The sequence below is a fragment of the Trypanosoma rangeli genome, assembly GCF_003719475.1.
Source record: "Trypanosoma rangeli strain AM80 chromosome Unknown Tra_15.4_contig_00051, whole genome shotgun sequence".
Lineage (NCBI taxonomy): Eukaryota > Euglenozoa > Kinetoplastea > Trypanosomatida > Trypanosomatidae > Trypanosoma > Trypanosoma rangeli.
In genome coordinates, this window is record NW_021705795.1 from 16300 (window position 1) to 36288 (window position 19989).

General features: G+C 52.9%; 10 protein-coding genes across 10 annotated transcripts, besides 16 other annotated features; all 10 read left to right on the top strand.

Moving 5' to 3' along the window:
* Nucleotides 1–137: 137 nt before the first annotated feature.
* Nucleotides 138–178: a microsatellite.
* A 120-nt stretch (nt 179–298) lies between these two features.
* Nucleotides 299–326: a microsatellite.
* A 71-nt stretch (nt 327–397) lies between these two features.
* Nucleotides 398–424: a microsatellite.
* Nucleotides 425–553: 129 nt separating this feature from the next.
* On the top strand, nt 554–2056 carry TraAM80_02284 (uncharacterized protein; the record flags this gene model as incomplete). The annotated part of the gene is made up of 1 exon (XM_029379291.1): nt 554–2056. One exon carries the CDS (start codon nt 554–556, stop codon nt 2054–2056), a length of 1503 nt encoding a protein of 500 aa, XP_029240848.1.
* Nucleotides 2057–2319: 263 nt separating this feature from the next.
* Nucleotides 2320–2356: a microsatellite.
* A 35-nt stretch (nt 2357–2391) lies between these two features.
* Nucleotides 2392–2416: a microsatellite.
* Nucleotides 2417–2443: a microsatellite.
* Nucleotides 2444–2507: 64 nt separating this feature from the next.
* On the top strand, nt 2508–2954 carry TraAM80_02285 (putative protein phosphatase inhibitor; the record flags this gene model as incomplete). The annotated part of the gene is made up of 1 exon (XM_029379292.1): nt 2508–2954. One exon carries the CDS (start codon nt 2508–2510, stop codon nt 2952–2954), a length of 447 nt encoding a protein of 148 aa, XP_029240849.1.
* A 288-nt stretch (nt 2955–3242) lies between these two features.
* Nucleotides 3243–3287: a microsatellite.
* A 1025-nt stretch (nt 3288–4312) lies between these two features.
* Nucleotides 4313–5755, top strand: TraAM80_02286 (transmembrane protein 180; the record flags this gene model as incomplete). Its single annotated transcript, XM_029379293.1, has 1 exon — nt 4313–5755. The coding sequence occupies one exon, from the start codon at nt 4313–4315 to the stop codon at nt 5753–5755; it is 1443 nt and encodes a 480-aa protein (XP_029240850.1).
* A 514-nt stretch (nt 5756–6269) lies between these two features.
* Nucleotides 6270–6301: a microsatellite.
* Nucleotides 6302–6309: 8 nt separating this feature from the next.
* Nucleotides 6310–6329: a microsatellite.
* A 137-nt stretch (nt 6330–6466) lies between these two features.
* On the top strand, nt 6467–8548 carry TraAM80_02287 (tetratricopeptide repeat protein 30A; the record flags this gene model as incomplete). The annotated part of the gene is made up of 1 exon (XM_029379294.1): nt 6467–8548. One exon carries the CDS (start codon nt 6467–6469, stop codon nt 8546–8548), a length of 2082 nt encoding a protein of 693 aa, XP_029240851.1.
* Nucleotides 8549–8682: 134 nt separating this feature from the next.
* Nucleotides 8683–8713: a sequence feature (A-rich).
* Nucleotides 8703–8738: a microsatellite.
* Nucleotides 8739–8990: 252 nt separating this feature from the next.
* Nucleotides 8991–9023: a microsatellite.
* A 22-nt stretch (nt 9024–9045) lies between these two features.
* TraAM80_02288 (putative DNA-directed RNA polymerase II subunit 3) lies at nt 9046–10059 on the top strand (the record flags this gene model as incomplete). The annotated part of the gene is made up of 1 exon (XM_029379295.1): nt 9046–10059. The coding sequence occupies one exon, from the start codon at nt 9046–9048 to the stop codon at nt 10057–10059; it is 1014 nt and encodes a 337-aa protein (XP_029240852.1).
* Nucleotides 10060–10436: 377 nt separating this feature from the next.
* TraAM80_02289 (IQ calmodulin-binding protein motif family protein) lies at nt 10437–13007 on the top strand (the record flags this gene model as incomplete). Its single annotated transcript, XM_029379296.1, has 1 exon — nt 10437–13007. The coding sequence occupies one exon, from the start codon at nt 10437–10439 to the stop codon at nt 13005–13007; it is 2571 nt and encodes an 856-aa protein (XP_029240853.1).
* A 257-nt stretch (nt 13008–13264) lies between these two features.
* Nucleotides 13265–13287: a microsatellite.
* A 171-nt stretch (nt 13288–13458) lies between these two features.
* Nucleotides 13459–13485: a microsatellite.
* Nucleotides 13486–13510: 25 nt separating this feature from the next.
* On the top strand, nt 13511–16225 carry TraAM80_02290 (putative proteasome regulatory non-ATPase subunit; the record flags this gene model as incomplete). The annotated part of the gene is made up of 1 exon (XM_029379297.1): nt 13511–16225. The coding sequence occupies one exon, from the start codon at nt 13511–13513 to the stop codon at nt 16223–16225; it is 2715 nt and encodes a 904-aa protein (XP_029240854.1).
* A 34-nt stretch (nt 16226–16259) lies between these two features.
* Nucleotides 16260–16306: a sequence feature (A-rich).
* A 2-nt stretch (nt 16307–16308) lies between these two features.
* Nucleotides 16309–16328: a microsatellite.
* A 1453-nt stretch (nt 16329–17781) lies between these two features.
* Nucleotides 17782–18084, top strand: TraAM80_02291 (von Willebrand factor type A; the record flags this gene model as incomplete). Its single annotated transcript, XM_029379298.1, has 1 exon — nt 17782–18084. The coding sequence occupies one exon, from the start codon at nt 17782–17784 to the stop codon at nt 18082–18084; it is 303 nt and encodes a 100-aa protein (XP_029240855.1).
* Nucleotides 18085–18541: 457 nt separating this feature from the next.
* Nucleotides 18542–18889, top strand: TraAM80_02292 (von Willebrand factor type A; the record flags this gene model as incomplete). Its single annotated transcript, XM_029379299.1, has 1 exon — nt 18542–18889. One exon carries the CDS (start codon nt 18542–18544, stop codon nt 18887–18889), a length of 348 nt encoding a protein of 115 aa, XP_029240856.1.
* Nucleotides 18890–19464: 575 nt separating this feature from the next.
* TraAM80_02293 (membrane associated protein) lies at nt 19465–19989 on the top strand (the record flags this gene model as incomplete). Its single annotated transcript, XM_029379300.1, has 1 exon — nt 19465–19989. A coding segment is annotated over one exon (525 nt), but the record flags the coding sequence as incomplete, so codon positions are not given.

The window sequence follows — 19989 nt, forward strand, 5'->3', positions numbered from 1 at the left end:
AGAGCGACACGTCAGACAGACAGAGAGGGGGAGAGACAGGGGGATATCAGCACACACACACAAATATAAATAACGACTCTCACGGGAAGAGGCGGCTGTGTACGTCACATCTACATCAGTGCGTATTGCCGTTCCTTTGAGTGTGGGGCTGCCTGTGTGAGTGTGTGTGTGTGTGTGTTGGCCCGGCTAGAAGCTGCCGCTTTAGCTCCTCACCACCACCACGAAGGACGTGTGAGGACTGACAGAAGAAAAGATACAAGCAAGGAAACAGGGAAGAGAGCGGAGTAACACCCACAACTATATATATATATATATCTATATTTATAACAATTGCAACAAAAGCCAACGAGTTGACTGTTTTTATTTAAGCGAATAAAACGTAAAAAACAACAGCAACAACAAACAAACAAACAAACAAACAAACGCAACCGTGGCGAGGGGAGAGGGGGGTGGGGTCAAGCAGCAACAACAACAAGGATAAAACCCTTCTTTCACTGGGTACCGCTTTTGACACACGCACTTTGGGCTGACTCTCCAGGGATCCCTTGATTACATGGAAGAGTACCTCAACAGCGAGTCGCTACCGCGAGATCGGACGCGTCGCAGGCGCAGTAGTAGTAGCAGTAGCCGCTCATTGCAGAGGCGACGCCACAGGGCGACACGTTATCGGCGGTCGCGTTCGCCCCGCCGTCATTCTTCCAGGAAGCGGCGGCGCAGCCCATCCCGGAGAAGCAGCAGCAGGGAGAGTAGTTACAGTGGCGATCGAAATAGGAGTGACAGAAGTGAAAGCCGAGGCCGTCGTCGATCGCATTCGCGGTGGCATCGCAAGTCAGGCGGCTCACGCAGGGGTGGAACAGCAGCGGCCTTGTTGAACTCGGAGCCGTTTAGCGTGCGTGCGGACCACGGCGTATTAGAGCACCCACAGACGGATTGGGTGTGCGGGGTGTGCAGCAACCCCAATTCCGTGAAGCGGGAGGAGTGCTTTAGGTGCGGAACCCGCTTCGCGGTGAGTGTCAACGCAACCCCCAGCGAAGAGATCAGGATTTTAGGCCTGCCGGGGAGTGCCACCTTTGGCGACATTCAACGGGCACTGGAGGACCGCTTTGTGGAGCACGGTGACACCTGCCACATTGTTGCGTACAATATGAACGGCAACGACGAGAAGCAAAAGGATGATGGTAGGGGACATACCGCCTATGTACTTTTTGGTAGTGTAGTGGAAGCCACAAAGGCACTCACGTATGCTCGGTCGTTGCTTGTCATTGGCCAGAGCATGTGTGCCATGGAGTTTTCGTTGCACAGACGCGTCAACAAGAAGTTGACGTCTATGGCAAGCAGCACTGAAAAGGCGGCCGTCGTCAGGTCAGTGGATGGCCTTCCTGAGCATCTGCAACCAGCTGTGTGGAGGCCGGTAGACCACTTCTCCTCCTCGGAGGAGGAAAAGGAATATCTGGACCTCTTGTCAAGGCACTGGGACAAATTATCTCAGGAGCAGAAGGACTACTACGACGAGGGAGTTCGTAGGGCACTGGCGGCGCAGCGCCGAAAGCAGCAGGAAACGAGTGGGACGACCACCGTCAGAGAAGCTGCCCCAAATACCGCCCCCGTGGCTGCTGCTCCGTCCAACACTGGTTCCTCGCTTGACAGCATTAAGAGGCGGCTGGCGGAGAAGAAACAGGCCATGCGAGGCAGCACAAGTGAGGCACCCGCGGAGACGGAGCAAATGACACCAGCCGCCTCCTTGAAGAAGAGGCTGGCCATGAAGAAGGCACAGCTGTCCTCAGTAGCGAAGCCGTTGAGCGCCACAGAGGCGGAGGCGGTAACTGCAACTGTGGCTGTGTCACCAGCTCCCACCCTCACGCCGCACAGCGACGCCGCACCGGCCCCTCTGCACTTATTCTTCGGTTTTCCCATTCCAGCACGCTTCCCCGCAAAGACGGACTACCTGACAAATTCGAAGTCGCCTTCCTTTCGCGCCGGGTTGATGCTTCGCTACGTGCAGCCCGCTGTGGCGGAGCGTATTGTGCCCCCGTCGGCCCGTCCACCGCCGGCTTGAGATCCAAGCCACTAGCACAATGGCGAAGACGAAGGAAACGGCAGCAGTAGTAGCAGCAACGAATCAACAAAAAAACAATGGCAAAGATAAGAAGGAGGAAGACCAAAAAACGAAAACGGAAACAAAAAAAGAAACTGTCAATGTCTTGTGAACTGACCTTAGGCATATGCTTTTTGTTTTTCTCTTGTTGAGCATGAGCGACGAGGTACGGCTCTAGTTGCGTGGTCTTTCTCTTGTAAACAAGGACATCACCCCTCACCCCGCTCTCTCTCTCTTTCTCTCTCTCTCTCTTTCCTCCCTGACTGACTTTTGTTTCCCCCGAACGGTGCCGTAGTACAAAAAAACAAACAAAACGAACTAACACACACACACACGCACACACACACAAGGCAACGGCGACGTAGAGGATATCAGGTGCCACGCCTACACAAAAGAAGGAGAAGCTTTCAGGATGACAGGCCGAAAGCGTGTCATTTGGGATGAGAATAATCTTGATCAAAACGAGGAGTACCGCCGCCTGCACCCCGTGACGATGCGAATAACGGAGCCGAAAACCCCCTACGAGTATGCCAAGATGGAGGATGAAAGCTTCTGTGACGAACTCGACGTGACGGATGGAGATGGGAAGATGGAAGAGGGGACTAGCAGCACGTGGGACCCGAAGGTAAACGCATTAGCTAGGAAAATAAAGGAGGAGTGCATCCAGGGTGTAGCTAGGACAGTTGCACCGGTAAGTTCCTCGGGCCGGCCCATGTTATCACCTGGTGTTACAACCGGCAAGCTGCTTGAGAAGGAACTTGACGAGGAATTTCGAAGGATGCGCAAGGCGGTGTATGCGGACGAGGGGGCCAAGTTCAAGGCCCAGTTGGCCAAAAAACAGGAGAAGGCAAAGGATTGAGGTTGACTTCCAAGTGGTTTCATGCCAGTAGAGATTATGTTTCGAATTCTCTTTTTTTGTTTGTTTGTTTTAAAGAAAACATTTGTTCTTTCAGGACGGTGGCTTGGCGTTGGGCGATGTGACGGGCGTGAGACGGTTTTGAGACGTATTTTTGTGGTGGGCTTCGTCGCTGCCGTCGTTATTGTGTGACGACGACTAAGGGCCCAGTGGTGGCGTCAGGAGTAGTTTTCATTCTCCTTTCCTTCCCACTTTTTCACCTTTACACTTTTTGCCTCGTTTGTTGTTCTCGTGTGTATAAGTTTGTATGGGTGCGTGTGTGTGTGTGTGTATGTGCATGTCGTTCGTGCTTCTTCTTCTTTCTTCTACCGCGGCTCTCTGAAGGGACTGCGACTGCACCTGGCGAGAAGTAGTCGGAGGAGGAGGATGAAAAGAGGAAAAGAGAAGAAACAATAAACTCCATGGTAATCAGTGGCCCTGCGTTTGGCGTCTTGGATCGAATGGTGGGGGGTTTGCCTGCTGCTTCTGTGAACACCACACGGTCTCTGGCGGGATGTTAAGGGTCCTCCGCTGTGCTTTTATGTACATTGAGACAAACGAGAACATATTTGGTATTTTCTGGTGCAGAGGCAACACATGCGGTGCATCCCGGCGAAGATGTTTTCTGCGTCTCTTGTGGGGAGCTGCTGCGGGGTGTCTGCACGGCGCGTACGCGGAGATGGACTACCTGAAGGGGGGACGTGTCAATAGACGACTCCGCGTGACATTGCCGTCGCCGCACCGCTGCTAACCATTACAGAGGAACCATGTAAGAGCTGCGCAGGGGATTGAATTTAATAGTTGAGCGTGCGGCATTCAAAAGGGGTGGCCTTCCCACGACGCCGCAGGAATACCGCAAACCTGACGACCGTTGCTTTAATATGGTGGCCGCAAAGAGTTGCCGTTGTGTGGAGGAGCAGCTGAACCGCGCCGTGGGGATTTCGGGCACGACGCTTGCCTCGGGACGAAACCGTAACGCGGACGCTTTACACACGGCGAATCTGGACGTTGGCGGCCTGAGCTTTTCTTTTTTGGCCTACTGCTGCGATAATATGACTGTTTTTCCGGTTCAGTGGCGGCGTCAATTATACCCCCTCCCTCCATTTTCTTCCCTGCCATTTCTTTCCATCTCTTCCCCCCCGACTAACACTTACCCACACACGAAAGGAAATGAAGGAATAAATTGTGCTTCTGTTTCGTTTTGCGTTTGCTTGGTTTTTGTTTGGAGGTTTTTTCTCTTTGGAGTTCTGTGAAGTCCCGCCTTCTTGTTTCCGTTGCCTTTCGAAGGAGAATAGCGGTGAGTATTGGTGGTGGTGGTGGTGATGAGGCCCGGGCTCAAGCACCTGGGCATTGCCTCGGTGATTTTACTGCATGCCATATTTGCTGCATTTTACGTGGATGTGTTCACACGGCAGCACATGCCGAGCGTTGAGCACCGTGGGGTAGGTACCGTTGGCGGGAATAACCTGCGTTTCTTCTGGTACTTTGGGCTGGGCCAGCTGCTGTATGTTGTGTGGAATGGCACGCAGGGCGTAGCTTTTGAAATGCAGAGGTGCAGGTGGTTCCCTGTTGTTGCCTATCTGAAGCTTTGGCGATTGTCACGAGCGGGTCCCATCTGGGCTGTGTCCTTCATCTTTCTATGGCCACCATTCAGTGTATCATTCCTTTCTCCTGCAGTCCAGTTTACGCTCTGGATGGTTTTATACGATTATCTCTTGGCGCGCTGCGAGGCGGCACTGCGAACGTTGTCCAGGGAGGAGTTCAGACCAAATGAGCGCGGCTTCATCGTGTACCACATATTGAGTGGCGTGGGTGTCGCGACGGCGTACTACCTGTGCGAGTTGGGTGGTGTTAGGAAGGACGGGTTGTTTGCATTTCGGTGCTTCACAACGATATGTGGATTTCTCGCGGCGCTACTGCTCTACGCCTACGGTGGTCAGAAGTGCAAAATGCTGAAAGGTCACGAGTGCGTGGACGAGTGCGGCACGGCGAATTCAGAAGAGTTTGTTCGATTTGCACTACAAACTATGAATCGGTGCAGCATGAAGGCAGGAATGTTGTTTTGGGCACTTCAGGGTTACAGTTCTCTCTTTGCGACATCGTTCTTCAATATGTTCTTAGCGATGAGTGGTGACACTGTCTGCATCCCTGTGCGGATCTTTTTTTTGTTGCTGCTGCATGCTGCACCGCACGCCGTCGTTGCTGTTGCCGCCCCATTTTTTAAGGTGTTGGGAAAAAAACGCGTCATTGGTGGTTTCCTGGCCGCGAGAGCCATGCTAGGTGTCCTCTTTCTTGCCGTTGCCACGCACGAGGTTCAATGTGTTTTTGTCTTTATGAGCGCCAAGATGTCCTCAAGCTTGTTTGTATTGCTGCTTTTCTTGAACCGTGTGCTGACAGATGCCGTGGGGATTATGCAGGAGTCTATTCTCTGCGACCTCGTAGACGAGGACACCGTCATCTTCTTTCGCGTGAATCCGGCGACAGACATGACGAGACGCTTGCTAGCGATGGCGGCGAAGCCGTTGGAGTCGGTGGCAGTAGTGGTGACATCTCTGGGTCTCGCGTGCATGGGGTGCAGCCACGCAACACACCTTGAGGAGGCTGCGGCTGCCGTGGCGCTTGCCGGTGCGACGGTGCTCTTGACTTCCTCGCTGATGCTGTGGGGATGGATGCACTACTACAAACTTGAAGGGAGCCATCTGCAGTTTGTGCGGATGGCGTTGCGTAAGCGCGCCGATAAGGATGGCCGAATGATGCTGGTCTGAGCACTGGCGTGGAAGAGGGCACGCGTGTTGGGGACATTTTTGCTTCCTCCTTCTCAGAATCGTGCTGAGGGAAGGCGGGATTGGACGGGGACTGCGAGGGAAAATGGGGCATCTTGCTGGACCCCGGCGCTTATTTGCGCGCTGCCTGACTCTTTTTTGTTTTTGCTTTTGTTTTTGCTTCCAACGGTATCATGTTGGAAGGCAGAAAGCGTGAGGTCCTTTTATTTTCTTTAAGCTCTGCCACTTCTGCTTACCAACGTTGGGCCACTGCCCACCACAACTGACGCTCTCCACGCGGAGAGGACCATGACGGCTGCGAGGGAGGGTAGGGGTGGCTCCAAACGTTCCCCTGCTAGTCACTTGACGGCGAGAGAGACCGGCTAGCACTGCCATGGAATTGTTTGTTGTATTTTTCTTGAGTTTACTGGTTTTAAGTGTCGACGGCATTTTATCTGTGAGGGTAGACTCCATTGTAGGGTGCGATGAGGCCAAGCTGCCATTTCCCATTATCGTGTGTGGGTGGTGCTGTTGTTGTTGTTGTTTTTGCCACACCGGTGTGTGTGTGTGTGTGTGTTAGGGCCACATCGACGTGAATGTTTGTCGCTGCTTTTGTGACAGCCCCCTTTTTTTTTTTAGTCCTGAGAGTTTGTGTCTCTTTGACTGCCGGAAGTGTTTGGGTATTTCTGCCTTTCAGTAGCGCAGACAATATCAATGGCGTCGAGGCCTGTCACTGGCATGCGGGTGCCGACAATGCACGGCATGACGGGCAGCGTGCTTGGCGGCACAATGTCAAGTGGCATGCGTCCAACCACCACCTCCGGAGGCGGCACAACGCTGGGGCGCATACAAGCCCAGGTACAAGAGGGAACTTTTACCTCAACCGTGTATGGCTATATTCGGGACCACCAGTACGATGAGGCTATTGAGATTCTGCTGCTGCAGCTGGAGGAGTTCCCGCGTAGCCGTGCTGCCATTTCCCTCATTGCCTACTGCTACTACCACGTTGGCGACTTTGACGAGTCGGCGCGGATGTATCAGCAGCTGGTGAAGATATGCCCCAATGTGGAGGAGTACCGCGTGTACCTTTGCCAGGCGCTCTACAAGGCGGGAGCCTACGCAGAGGCAAGTAAGCTCTGCAGCATGATTACGTCCGAGCAGTACGAGATGCGGCTGATGAAATTGCAGGCCTCTATTGCCTACGAGCAGGGAGAGATACCACAGACGAAATCTTTTCTTGAAAAATGTCCACCGGAGGACCCGGATGTAATTGTTCTACAGGGATGTGTCTTGTGTAACGAGGGAAACTTCGAGGAGGCGCTGGAGAAGTTTCAGGAGGCTCAGGCCGGACTCGGCTTCAAACCAGATCTCGCGTACAATATTGCCCTCACGTACTACCGCATGCAGCAGTACGGGCCGTCGCTGAAGCACATTGCAGCGATCATCGAGCGGGGCATTCACGAACACCCGGAGCTTAACATTGGCAGTAACACCGAGGGCAATGAGGCTCGGTCGGTGGGCAACACTCAATTGTTGAAGGAGACAGCTCTTGTGGAGGCGTTCAACCTCAAGACCGCCATAGAATTTATGATGAAAAACATCCCGGCAGCGAAGGAGGCGCTTACCGACATGCCACCGCGTCTGCAGGAGGAGTTGGACCCCGTTACACTCCACAACACCGCCCTCGTGAACATGCCGGAGGACCCATCCAGCGGCTTCAGCAAACTCAACTTTTTGTTGCAGAACCCACCGTTTCCGCCGGAGACGTTTCAAAACCTCCTGCTATTTTACTGCAAGTACCAATACTTTGATCTGGCGGCCGACGTTCTTGCGGAGAACCCGCACCTCAGCTGGAAGTACCTCTCCCATAAAAATCAGTTCCTCTACGACTTTCTTGACGGCCTCATTACGGCGCAGACGTCGCCCGCCGAGGCGTACCGGAAGTTTGACATACTAGCACAAAACCACATTGACCAGCTGCGCAAGCTGACCAAGAAGCTGCAGGATGCCAAACAAAGTCACGACAAGGAGAGTCTTCGCATGGCGCTGCGCAACTACGACGACGCCTTGGAGGAGTACATTCCGGTGCTTATGGCGCAGGCAAACATTTACTGGGAGATTGAAAACTACCCCATGGTGGAGCGACTCTTTCGTCAGTCGGCGGAGTTTTGCTCAGAACACGAAATCTGGAAGCTCAACGTCGCCCACGTCTTCTTTATGCAGGAGACGAAGTTCCGTGAGTCGATTCGCTACTACGAGCCAGTTGTGGAGGCAAGTCAAGAAAATCTGTTAAACTGCAGCGCCATTGTTCTCGCCAATCTCTGCGTTGCGTACATCATGACTGCTCTGAATGATAAGGCGGAGGATATCATGCGCCGCATTGAGCGTGAGGAGGAAAAACTGACCTACGCCGATCCAGATAAGCAGCCACTGCACCTCTGTATTGTGAACCTTGTCATTGGCACACTGTACTGCTCGAAAGGCAACTTTGAATTTGGCATTTCGCGCGTTATCAGGTCGCTGGAGCCGTACCACCGCAAGATCATGACGGACACCTGGTTCTACGCCAAGCGGTGCTTCCTGGCGCTTGCGATGCATCTTGCGAAGCACATGGTGGTTCTCAAAGACTCCACCTTTGAGGAGATTCTCACCTTCTTTGATCAGGCCGACCACTACGGCGAGAAAATCCCCGCCTTTGTACACCCAGACCCCAGCAAACAGGACACGTCCGCTAGAAACACCGTACGCTGGGAGGCGCGGCAGCTCAAGCGCCTCTATCTCCAGCTTGCCGAATAGACGTGTCAACGCTAAGCTCCAAAAGGCTGCAGGCGCCTGCAGTCTTTAAGGCTCTCGCTGAGGACAATAGTGATGTAAATCCGCTTGTGAAGGGACAGCACAACAAAATCAGGGACTGATGGAAGCGAAAGGGGAGGAAGGAGGAAAAGGAAAGCAAAACGAAAAACAACAACAACAAAACAACAATAACCGTCAAACTAGACGGGAAACGGATGGCTTACGGTAGAAGGCGTGGAAGGAGAAACAGTGATCTACACGCCCATTGCGCCTGTACAGAGGGGAAAACCTTCAGGCAAGTAGAAAGTGTCCGGTGTTTTTACTTTGCTATATTTTTTTTTATTCCCTTTAACTTTTCATTTCTGCTTGTTTTCCCGGTACAATGCGAGGGGAGCGAGAGTATTGGGGCGCGTTCAGGCGCGGGGTGACGCACACACACACACACAGAGAGAGAGAGAGAGAGAGAGAGATAGAGAGACGGCGCACGCACGTCTTTCGTCATGAAGGTAAAGATATTAGACTGCAAGAAACATGAGCACTCGGCAGGGGAGACGCTGGAGTTTCAGCTGCATGGGGTGGACAATTCATTCGCCAACGGCCTGCGCAGGGTGATGCTGGCGGAAGTCCCAACACTCGGAATTGAGTCGGTGACGATAATCCAGAACACATCTGTCCTCCCCGACGAAATGATTGCGCATCGTATTGGCCTTGTCCCACTCTACTCCATGAAGGCCAGGCGGATGCAGTGCGCTCGCGATTGTCTGTGTGGCGGAAGTGGGTGTGGGGAGTGCCAAATTACTGGGGAGCTCAAGGTGAGCTGCCCATCCAACACGCACAGCCTGCAGGTCTTCATGGACGCCTTGAAGATCGACGACGAGGAGGTGTACCCTGTGAGCTCCGAGGAGCGTGGCGTGTGGCTGCTCACACTTGGCCGTTCACAGGAGCTGAACCTTCGCGTGGTGATCCGGAAGAACATTGCAAAAACACACGCTAAGTTTATGCCAGTGGCAACTGTGGCAATGCGCTATGCGTCTGACATTGTATTAAACCCGGACGGTTTTGCAAAGCTAGACACGGAGCATCGGCGGCAGTGGGTGGAGCGCTGCCCTCGGCAGGTGTTTCGCTACGACGACAGAACAGCTCAAGTGATACTCGCCGACCCAGATGCCTGTATCTTTTGTCGTGAGTGCCTTTCGAAGGAGCCACCCTTTAACAACCTCGCGGAACCTCTTGTCTTTGTGCGCCATAAGAAGGACAGGCAAGGTTACTATGACTTTACGTTCACAGTGGAGTCAACGGGGGTGCTGCCGGTGCTGCAGATCCTGTACGACGCGGTTGAGGTGTTGCGCCGTAAACTTGAGCGGGTGCGGGACGGCCTTCTTGAGGATCCCAACGCGGATGAGATGGTGCAGACGAGAACCATTGGTGGGGCGCCGACGGCACCTGTGGTGGTGAACGAGGACATTGTGGAACGGGAGGGGGCGGAGGATAACCTTACCTTCGTAATGAACTGAGGGTGGCAAGCCTGCCGTCCGCCATAATCACGGCTATCACTTCCTTGTCTTCTTGGCACAGCAGCCCTTTTCGTTTTTTTTTTTTGCGCTTGTCGTCGTCGTCGTGGGGTTCTCTCGGCAGCGGGGCGGGGGGCACCTCTTAATTTTTTGCACCTTTTGTTTTTCTGTGTTTGCCCTGTTGCTGCCGAAAGCCTTTCTTCTCTTCCGTTTTCTTGTTGTCTTTTGCCCTTAGCAGAGTTTTTGGGCTCTGTCATTGGGCCCCCTTTGCTCCTCCGCTTTCCGAGGCCTCCTTTGCTGCTGCTCGGGTTTTCCGGCCGCGCGCAGGTGCCTCCCCACTCCTCCTCCTCAGCGGCTTAGTTGTGGGGCGCGGGGCCGGCATGAAGCCGTTGCCACCGCCGCGGTCGGGTGAACGGTGCCCGAATGCTCGCCGTACACGTCCTACTCTCGTGTCTCGCCCCCCCGTCCCGCAGGAGGGCATTGCACGCTTGCTTGAACGTAGAGAGCTGCCCGCGGATGTTGATCTTGAGAAGCTCTTTATCAAAAACAAATCTTTCGGGGCGCGGCGGGCAAAAATGCATCCCCACGACGCACGTTTTGCCCAGCCGGTGATGACGACCCTATCGCCGTATAATCGAATGAACGGCTTTGTGCTGGACATTGCGGAGATCAAAAAGATACCCGACAAACTCAATCTGAAGGATCTTCGGGAATGGGAGTCTGCTCAGCGGCGTTCTTCAGACCCTTCTTCCGCGTCCGACCCCGCCTCAATGTTGAGCGACCACCAGGAGAACCTGCCGCCGTCTGGGCGGGAGGATACAAGGACCTACACGGAGTTGCTCGATGTCTATTCAATGCACGAGTTCATTATTCGAAAGGGTGTTACGCTTAGAAGTACGCCTGAATTTGCGTCTTTTAAACGACGCTACGCCGCATGTTGGGGCAACGTGGAGCTGGTTATTCGACGCCTGGAGGAGTTCCTCGTGAGTTACGGCGTAGACCTTGCGTACGTGGATGGCAGAAAGGTTGCAGCACTTGCCACCTTCCAAGTAGACGACATTATTTCTCGAGAGGACATGCTTCAGTGTTTCGAAAATCGTGAGGAATTGGAGCCTCTTACGAGTAATATTGCACAAAGATTCGCGTGCGGCGTCAACGGTCAGCATCTCGCGGCGCAGAAGATTCAGGCAACGTGGCGCATGTACTCCCAACGTGTGGCCTACCGCCACATACTTGTGGGCATACAGGCGGCCATTGTCATACAACGCTGGTGGATCCTGTATAGATCGCATTCTCTGACGAAGAAGACTCTGAAGGCCCAACGTGAAATACGTCTGCTTCGTTGGAAGAAGACTATGGAAGAGTTCACCGAGCGCTGGCCACAAATAAAAGAGGAACGGCGAACTATTGTTCACTTGCCCTCCTTGTCATACCCGCGGTTCCACGCCAAACATGTGCCGTTTTACTTTGCACTGCAGATGGGACAAATCACGCGGCTGACAGACTTGCGTGATCCGTTGGTGGATGTTATTCTGCTCGCGCCGTTTCGACCAGAGCCGGAGGTGATGGAATATTATTTTACGCTTCTGGAGGACTCGGGTGTGGTGAATCCGCGGGGAAGATTCACACTGTTGGTCCCAGAAAACGCAAAGCGACTTCCCTCTGGTCTCAGCCTCACACGACTGGTGTTGCTTAGTTCGCGTCTTATGAAATGCCTATCGTTACTATGCAAGAACCGCAACACGTATGTCGTTCCGGGTGTTATTGGCGCCGAAGAGCATTCTTTTGCCATTGAGTTAAACATTCCAATGCTTAGTCCTGATTCCAAAATTGCGCAAGCCTTTGGCAGCAAAAGCGGCTGCCAACGTCTCTTAGATCTGGCGGAACTTCCCAAACTCGTTGGTATTTACGGCCTGCGTGACCGGAATGAACTTTTTTCCGCATTGGCATCGTTGATCGTTGAGCACAAAGAGGTTGCTCGATGGCTTGTGAAATTGGAGACCGAATCGTGTAGTCGTGGACATGCGTACTTTGACGTGAACCGCATTCGCGTACTGAAGGGTAGTGATGAATCGAAGAAGAACTACCACGGCGTGCTGAGAGAGTTGTTAGACCACGCCAACAAGCGGGCACGGTTGGTTTGCTCCAACAGCTACCCGGACTGGGAGTCGTACGCAACGATGTTTGACACTGTTGGCGGGTGCTTGGAGGCTGTGCCAAACCGAGTTAAGGCATTTCTGTCCGCTAACCTCTTCGTTGAACCAACGGGTGTAGTGAACCTGCACTCCGTGGTGGAGCCCATGCTGGCCCCCGCATTTACCGTGATGGGGTGTCACTTTCCACTGCAGAAGTCTGTGCCATATGCCGCCATTCGTGACGCCGCCCTTTCCGTTGGCAAAGCGGCTTTCCGGAGGCGCATCATGGGCTACATCTCCGTTGACTTTGTGGTGCAGGACACAGGGGATGAGACCGCACCGGAGCTCTACGCCGTTGATGTGGATCTCCGCCTCACCGAGAACGCCGCCGCCCACAGTTTTGCCTGCCTGATAACCAACAGCACCTGGTGCGCGGAGACGGGCAGCTGCACAATATCCAACACGGATGGTGGACTAGTTTATGCGTATAGCGGCATCATTCATAGTCCATTCCTCTCAGCGGTGCGGCAGCAGTCATTTTTTTCTCTTTGCCGCTCGAAGGGACTTTCCTTTGACAGGCATCGTTGTACGGGTCTTGTGTTTCACTTGGTGGATGTGCTGCTTCGCGGCTGCGTCGGCGTGCTTTCGGTTGGCACACGGCGGGGCTACGTGACGCGGGTGATGAAGGACTTCCAGAATCTGCTGAACCTAGAGCTGCCCAAGCAGAGCGAGCATTCAGGGGAGAGCAACTTTGTTTACTTTTCTTCTGCCATCCACCAACTGATCCGGTCGGTCTCCATCTCGAAAGAAATGTAAAGTCGTGCGCGTATGTGTGTGTATGGAGGGGGAGGGGGAGCGCACTCACACATTACAGAGGGTACACAGGAGAGCGAAACACATGCAAAGAAAAATGAGTGCGATAGTGTCTTGTACACACGTATATCATTTTCTGTCTTTACGTATGTATCTCTCTCTCTCTGTGAGATATATATATATAATTTAGCGCGTGAGCGTATTGTGTCCTTTTCTCTTTGTATTGAGGTTTGTTGCCGAGGACAATGTGAGGCTGTGTGTCCTCTTCCTTCTCCTCCTCCTCATGCCACTCTTCTGTTGTGAGCTACCCGTGCCGTAGGCAGCCATATATATACATTTTTTTTTGTTTTTGTTTGTCGCGGCCATGGGGGAGAAAGCGTACAAGGAAAGCAAGATAAAGAAAAATTGGATTATTTTGCTAGCACGAAGACTCACTGCAAAACCATTCGACAAGCACACACACACACACACACACACACACGGTGGACAGGGCAAAGTGAGCGGCCATGTCAAACGACAAGAACGCCGTCCCCATCTCTGTTCTCTCGGAGGATCCGAAGGAAAAGAAGGCCAATGAAAAGAGGAATCGCGACACGGAGTCGCTGAAGCTGAGCGAGGAGGACGAGCGCATCAAGAGCCAGGTGGAACTTTTGGTCACACGGGCTGGTGACAGCAACCCGGCGCTAGCTGCCACAGCGATCCAGCAGCTCGTAGAGTTGCTGCGAACACACACTGGAGGGAGCGTGGCCTCTGTTCCTAAGCCACTCAAGTATGTGCGGTCCATGTACGCGCAGCTGGAAAAGGTCTTGAAGGATACAACAGACGCCTCTGTTGCTGTCAGACTTCATGATGTTCTTTCATTTGTTGCCATGACGATCGAATTTCCTGACGGGCGACGTGCCTCACTGGAGCATAAGCTTCAAGGGACTCAAGATGACTTGGCAGAGTGGGGGCACGAATACCTTCGCTTCCTTGCCGGCTCCATCAGTGCGGAGTGGAAGGAGCGCACCGGAAAGGCGGAGGGCGTCAACCACCTGACGGGCTTTGTGCAGCAAATTGTCAGTTACATGGTGTCGCATCAGGATGAACCCACAGCTGTGGACCTCCTGATGGAAGTGGAGGACATGAATGCCATATTGCCGCTTACGGACAGCCATAACTACAGGCGTATTGCTAGCTATTTGGCTGCTGTTAGCAAATACCTGACACGTCCCATGGATACAGCAGCGCTCCGAGCGGTTTACGACGTTTATCTTAAGATGGAATCGTACAATGAGGCGTTGTTTGTAGCACTACAGCTGGGTGATCGGGGACTTGTGAGGGAACTCTTTGAAAAGTGTCATCGTGCCGCCCTGCGTCTTCAAATGGCACTAACGTGCGCGCGCTATAGGCTTTATCTGGAGATGGATAATGAAGAGGAGGAACTGCTCAATGAAGCCATGGGTAATATGCGTCTTTCGCAACTATACCGCCATGCAGCGGAGGATTTGGATTCAATGGCTCCAAAGAGTCCAGAGGATATTTTTAAGACAGGAATGGATGGACAGGAGTTAACTACCTCCAGTGATAGTTCGTTTAAGCTGGTGTGCGCTTTTGCCAGTGGCTTGGTAAACTGCGGGTTTGGCAAGGACACATACCTTACCGAGAAAAATGCTTCATGGCCGTACGAACAAACTGAAAATCGCCTCATTGCGACGACAGCCATGCTGGGACTTATTCACCTTTGGGATCACGCGGAAGGTCTGCAAGAGATCTACAAGTACTTTTACTCGGATGCCGCCAACATTAAGGCTGGGGCTTGTCTTGCCGCTGGGGTGGCGATGTGTGGTGTAACAAATCCCTTTGATCCTGCCTTGGGGCTCCTTTCGGATTGTGTTGGTTCTCCACAGAAGGAGGTGAGTATTGGTGCCATCCTTGGCCTTGGGTACGCATATGCCGGGACTCAGAGGGAGGATGTCAGAGAACTGTTGATGCCTATTCTGGTGGACACTGAGCAGTCACTAGAGGTGCAATGCATGACGGCCTTTGCACTTGCAATGGTGTTTGTTGGGTCGGCAGATGAGGGCCTTACGGAGACGATGGTGATTTCTCTCATGGAGTTTGCGGAGGAGCAATTAAAAGATCCAGCAATCTGCTATTTGATTTTAGCGGTGGGTTGCCTGGTGCTCGGCAAGCAGGAGGTGGCTGACACACTTCTTGATGCCACACAGACACTCTCGCCAATTATTCGACGATACACAGAAATTGTGGTGCGCAGCTGCGCCTATGCGGCGACGGGAAATGTGGTGGTTATTCAAAACTTTTTTCACGCTATTGCCGAAACAGAGGAGGCGGATGAGCCTCTGGAAGACGCGGAAGGCGGTACAGAGAGTAAGACAAAGCCCGTCGATAAGCCGACACCCTTAAACCACAAGGCTGCCGCTGTTCTCGGGATTGGACTGGTAGCCCTCGGGGAGGACATTGGGGTGGAGATGGCCAAGCGGTCCGTCATTCATGCCCTTCTTGTGGATGCGGTCAGTAAGGCTGGGTCAAACGTCTCGGGCAGGCACGCAATCCCCTTGGCATATGCGCTACTCTCCGCCTCCAACCCGAGTATGACTGTTGTGGAGACGCTGAATCGTCTTTCGCATGACAGCGATGCACTGACAGCACTCAACGCTATTTTAGCTTTGGGAATCGTCTCAGCTGGAAGCAACAACGCCCGCGTCGCAAGCAAACTACGCAATTTGGCCTCATACTATCACAAGGAACGCTTTCCACTTCAGCACTTTTCTGTTCGTCTGGCGCAAGGCTTGACGATGATGGGGAAGGGTCACCTGACACTATCTCCACTGCTTAATGACCGCACGCTGGTGTCGCCGACGGCACTAATGGGACTTCTTGGTTTTCTTCACAGCGCATTATACTGCGACAAGACGATTCTAGGCAAGTATCATTACATGCTGCTTACCCTTGCGCCGAGCATCAGTCCCCGTATGGTGCTAGCCGTCGATGCAATGATGGAGGTATGCAAGGATGGGGTGCAGGTACGCGTGGGGCTCCCTGTGGACACGGTAGCGGTGGCCGGAAAGCCAAAAGCAATCACGGGATTCCAGACCCACACCACCCCTGTGCTGTTAAGCGCCACGGACAAGGTTGAGGTGGCGTCCGCAAAGCATCAAGCCGTCACGACCGTTATTGAGGGTATCTTTGTCGTGGAGGAGAAACCAAATGTGGAGTAGCGAAAGTCGTCTCGCAGTAAAGCCCACATACCACAACGACAGCAAAAAAAAAAAAAAAGAAACGAAAGAAAGAGGGAAGGAGAATATATATTATATATATATAAGAAGCGAGCAGACACACACGCACACAATAAGAAGGAGAGGAAAGAGAAAAAGGAGAACAGGCATTCGTTTGTAATGTTTATTATCAGAGAGAAGGAGAGTTTAAGAGGTCTTTTAGGAGGAGTGTGGGGGAGTAGTCACGCAGGCAGTTTAGAGGCTTGTTTGTTTGCTTGCTTTGGCTCTGTTTGTGATTGTCATTTCTTCCATTTCTGCGCTGCTTTCAATCTGGTGGGACGCAGTGCCGGGGTGGCGGTAGAAACGACGATGAAGCTCGTCTCTTCCTCCTTCCATGTTTTTCTCTGTTTTATTTTTTGTATTTGAGATGGCCGTGCGTCGGTGTGCGCATCAGCCACTGCCGCTGCTGTGCATCTTGGCTGCTGCTTCGTATGCTTTGATGCCCGTCTTTATGCGTTTTGCCCTCTGACAGAGTCCCGCTTGTATTTCTTTGCCGTTTATTTCCACCTCCCTTTTATATATTTGCGCTGGACGGCGCCGTCGTCATCGTCGCATGCGCAGGCTTCAAGTGTGGTATCCCAGCGGCACACGGAATGTGGCGCTTGTCGTTCGGTGCTGCGGCTCACCTTCCACTGCAACCCAAGCGAAGGCAGCGCGCCAGGCAGGCAAGGCCACGCTGCAGAACGCGTCGTCCACCGACGTCTTTGGTGCGATGGCGAACATAACTTTTAACTTTTTGTGCTTAGACAGCGAGGAACGTGCGCGGCACCAACAGCAGCTACTTCGGTACCCGGGTACGTGGAGGTGGTGACTGACGAGGAGTGCGTGGAGCCCTTCACGACTATGCGGCGGCGGCTAGTGGCGAGCGGGATACAAGCGAACGAAGTCGCCGCCGCCAACCCGAATGACATCTCCATCTTCCGTGTGAACATGTAACGCGGCTGCAGCGGCCCCCCTGGCGAGGTGTGCCGCGCTGGTGATATTCGCTTAGGTGAGAAGAACGGGGTGTTTTTCTTTTCTTTTACGCCGAAGGCTGCCCGGTGAATAGATTTTTTTTGCGTCACTTCCGAGGGCTGCGTGGGGACGTCCTGCATCGACATGACCTGCCCGTACTGGGCTCCGTCTGCATGTTGCCACGGTGCCGGCCAACTACCTCTTACTGGTAAGCGTGACAGACTGCTACGACTTCGCTGTGCAGGGCCCCCTCGCAAAGACCATGTTGGTGCGCATAAACGGCGACTTCATTGATGCCCACCGCTCTACTGCACCGTAGACAACGTACGCTGCGGGGCGAATTTGGGAGGGATTCTGAAGATCACAACATTGATGATTCAGCAGAACCACCACGTGATTTCAGAGTACGAAAACAAACTTAATGAGTATCTGAAGGCATTCCTTTCAAACCTCGCAGAAACAGAAACGAGAAATAATTGCGCTTCCCTCGTCTTCTTTGGCAGCTCCGCGTTGCTCATCACGGTGCAGCCACACACACACACACAATGGGCGTTGATCTCTTCCACAGAGCTGTGGATGCCTTCCCGCTGACTATGCCTGACCCCTTGCCAACGAACCTGTACGGTGCGGTTGCCTACAGTCTTGAGGCAAGCTACCAGATGCCGTTGACATTTAATGAAAAAAAAAAACATGTTCGACACTTGTTATCACCTCCTACACCTTTGACACCGCCGCTTGCATCACAAAAGCAGAGGCCATTCATTAAGCTCAGTACTTTGCAAAAAAAAAAAAAGATTCTACCACTTTGGCGTTTGGCATTTGAGTCCGTTCTTATCTTTGCTTCTTAAGGCAAATTGCTATATCTGTCTATTTCAACGCCTGCTCTGTGTCTTTTTTTGAAGACGCCTTTGGACGGCTGACACAACAGATTCAGACGCTGCGTCGTAATGTTTACTGTCTCTTGATGTGTGTTCCCAGCCGCATGCAGTAGGTTTCAGTGGAGGTTTTTTAAAGCACCTCTGGGGTATTTGCGAATGCACACCCGCCTCAATTCACCATTAGATACCTCTGCGTTTACGGGGGTGCAATGAGTCTCTTCTCATGAGCAGCATTGTGGATGACAATTCTTTGCCTACCCCCGCTCCCGCGTCTGTGTATATTCCTTCGTGAGGTTCTGTCAATTAAACCCTGCGCCCCTACGTGAATGTGCTCTTTTACTCTGTCGGCACCAATGACACGTAACTGTTGGATGTTAGGGCTGAGGTCCCGAAGCGGTTCGGTTTACAGACCGTGTTGGTTCTTGTCATGCTTCGCTGCCTTTTGTCACCTTTTTGCTTTGACGCTGTCTTTGACGACAGTTATACGGTGCAGAACAATGCCTCGGCGAAGTACCAGTTCATGCTGCTATTGGGTTCGAATTGCTTGAGCGTCTTTACTATCGTTTCTTTGTCAATGCCATTTTTGAGCCGAAACTTGTTCGGCGTTTGGGACATGGCAGGCGAAGAAGATTTGTCTGTCATCATCATATTGGCTGGTCCCACTACTCTTGGCTTTGTCGCGGCGTGCATCTGCATCTTTCTTTACTGCCGGCGCCAGTCAAGTTCCGCCGCTGACAATTTCACACTGCATAGGTGGCTGACGCCGGGGATGTAGCCATATGCGTCCCAGAAGCCAGCCTGTCGCACTTCGTTGGATTTCCTCGTACTGCCGCGTATGGAGCAGATGGGGGTGGGGGGGACGCCTACGGCTACGGTAGGCAAATGACCAAAGCGTATCGGAGGTGCACCGGATGGGGAGGGGAACCTCGCTTCGTTCGCTGCAAGTTAAGGGAAAGAGAGAGAAGATGCGTAGCCCTTTTATTATTATTCCTTCCTTCTTTCTGTATGTGTTTGTTTGGTCTCGCGTCGCGGCCACCCACTCGCCCACGTGATTTTAGGCGTTGAAGGATCGTTTTTTTTTTTTTTAGTTGCACTCTCGCTGAAGCCGTGTGCGTTGCTTGCAGTCCTGTTTTTCTCTTTTGCTCTCGCCGCTGGTGACTTGTGCGTCCGCCACGCTGACTGCTCCCCCCGTCATATCTCATTTCTCCTACTGCCGCTTTGCCCGCAGTTTAAGCAAGCGGAGAGATTCATCCTGTAGGTTTTTGTGTGGAGCACCGGGCACAAGAGACGAGTTGAGTAGCGGAGAACAACAAAAACAAGCAAGCAAGCAAGCAAACAAACAAAAAAAAAATGGACTCGGCGGACAGCATCGAGAATATACTTATGATGGAGATGGAACGCGAGGTTGAGCGGAACAAGGCGAGCCGGCCCGATCCGTACGGGAACAGGTCTGCGTTGCCTCCACCCTTCGAAATCACTCCCATAGACGATCGTCTCGCACAAAAAGATGAGAAGGCTATCAAGGCAGAAATTGAACGCAGGCTGCGGGCGAAGCAGCAGGAACAAACAAATCGAGAGAACTTGGCGTATTCCTCTTTTCCGCTTAACAGCTCCCCTGCGCTGGAGACTGCAGCTATACACGCATCAAAACAATCTGACAGTAAAACAGACTCCGAGGAGCGTGCACTGCGAGAGGCTGAAGAGCGTGCACTGCGAGAGGCTGAGGAGCGTGCACTGCGAGAGGCTGAAGAGCGTGCACTGCGAGAGGCTGAAGAGCGTGCACGGAAAGAGGCCGAGGAGCGTGCCCTGCGAGAGGCTGAGGAGCGTGCACGGAAAGAGGCTGAGGAGCGTGCACGGAAAGAGGCTGAAGAGCGT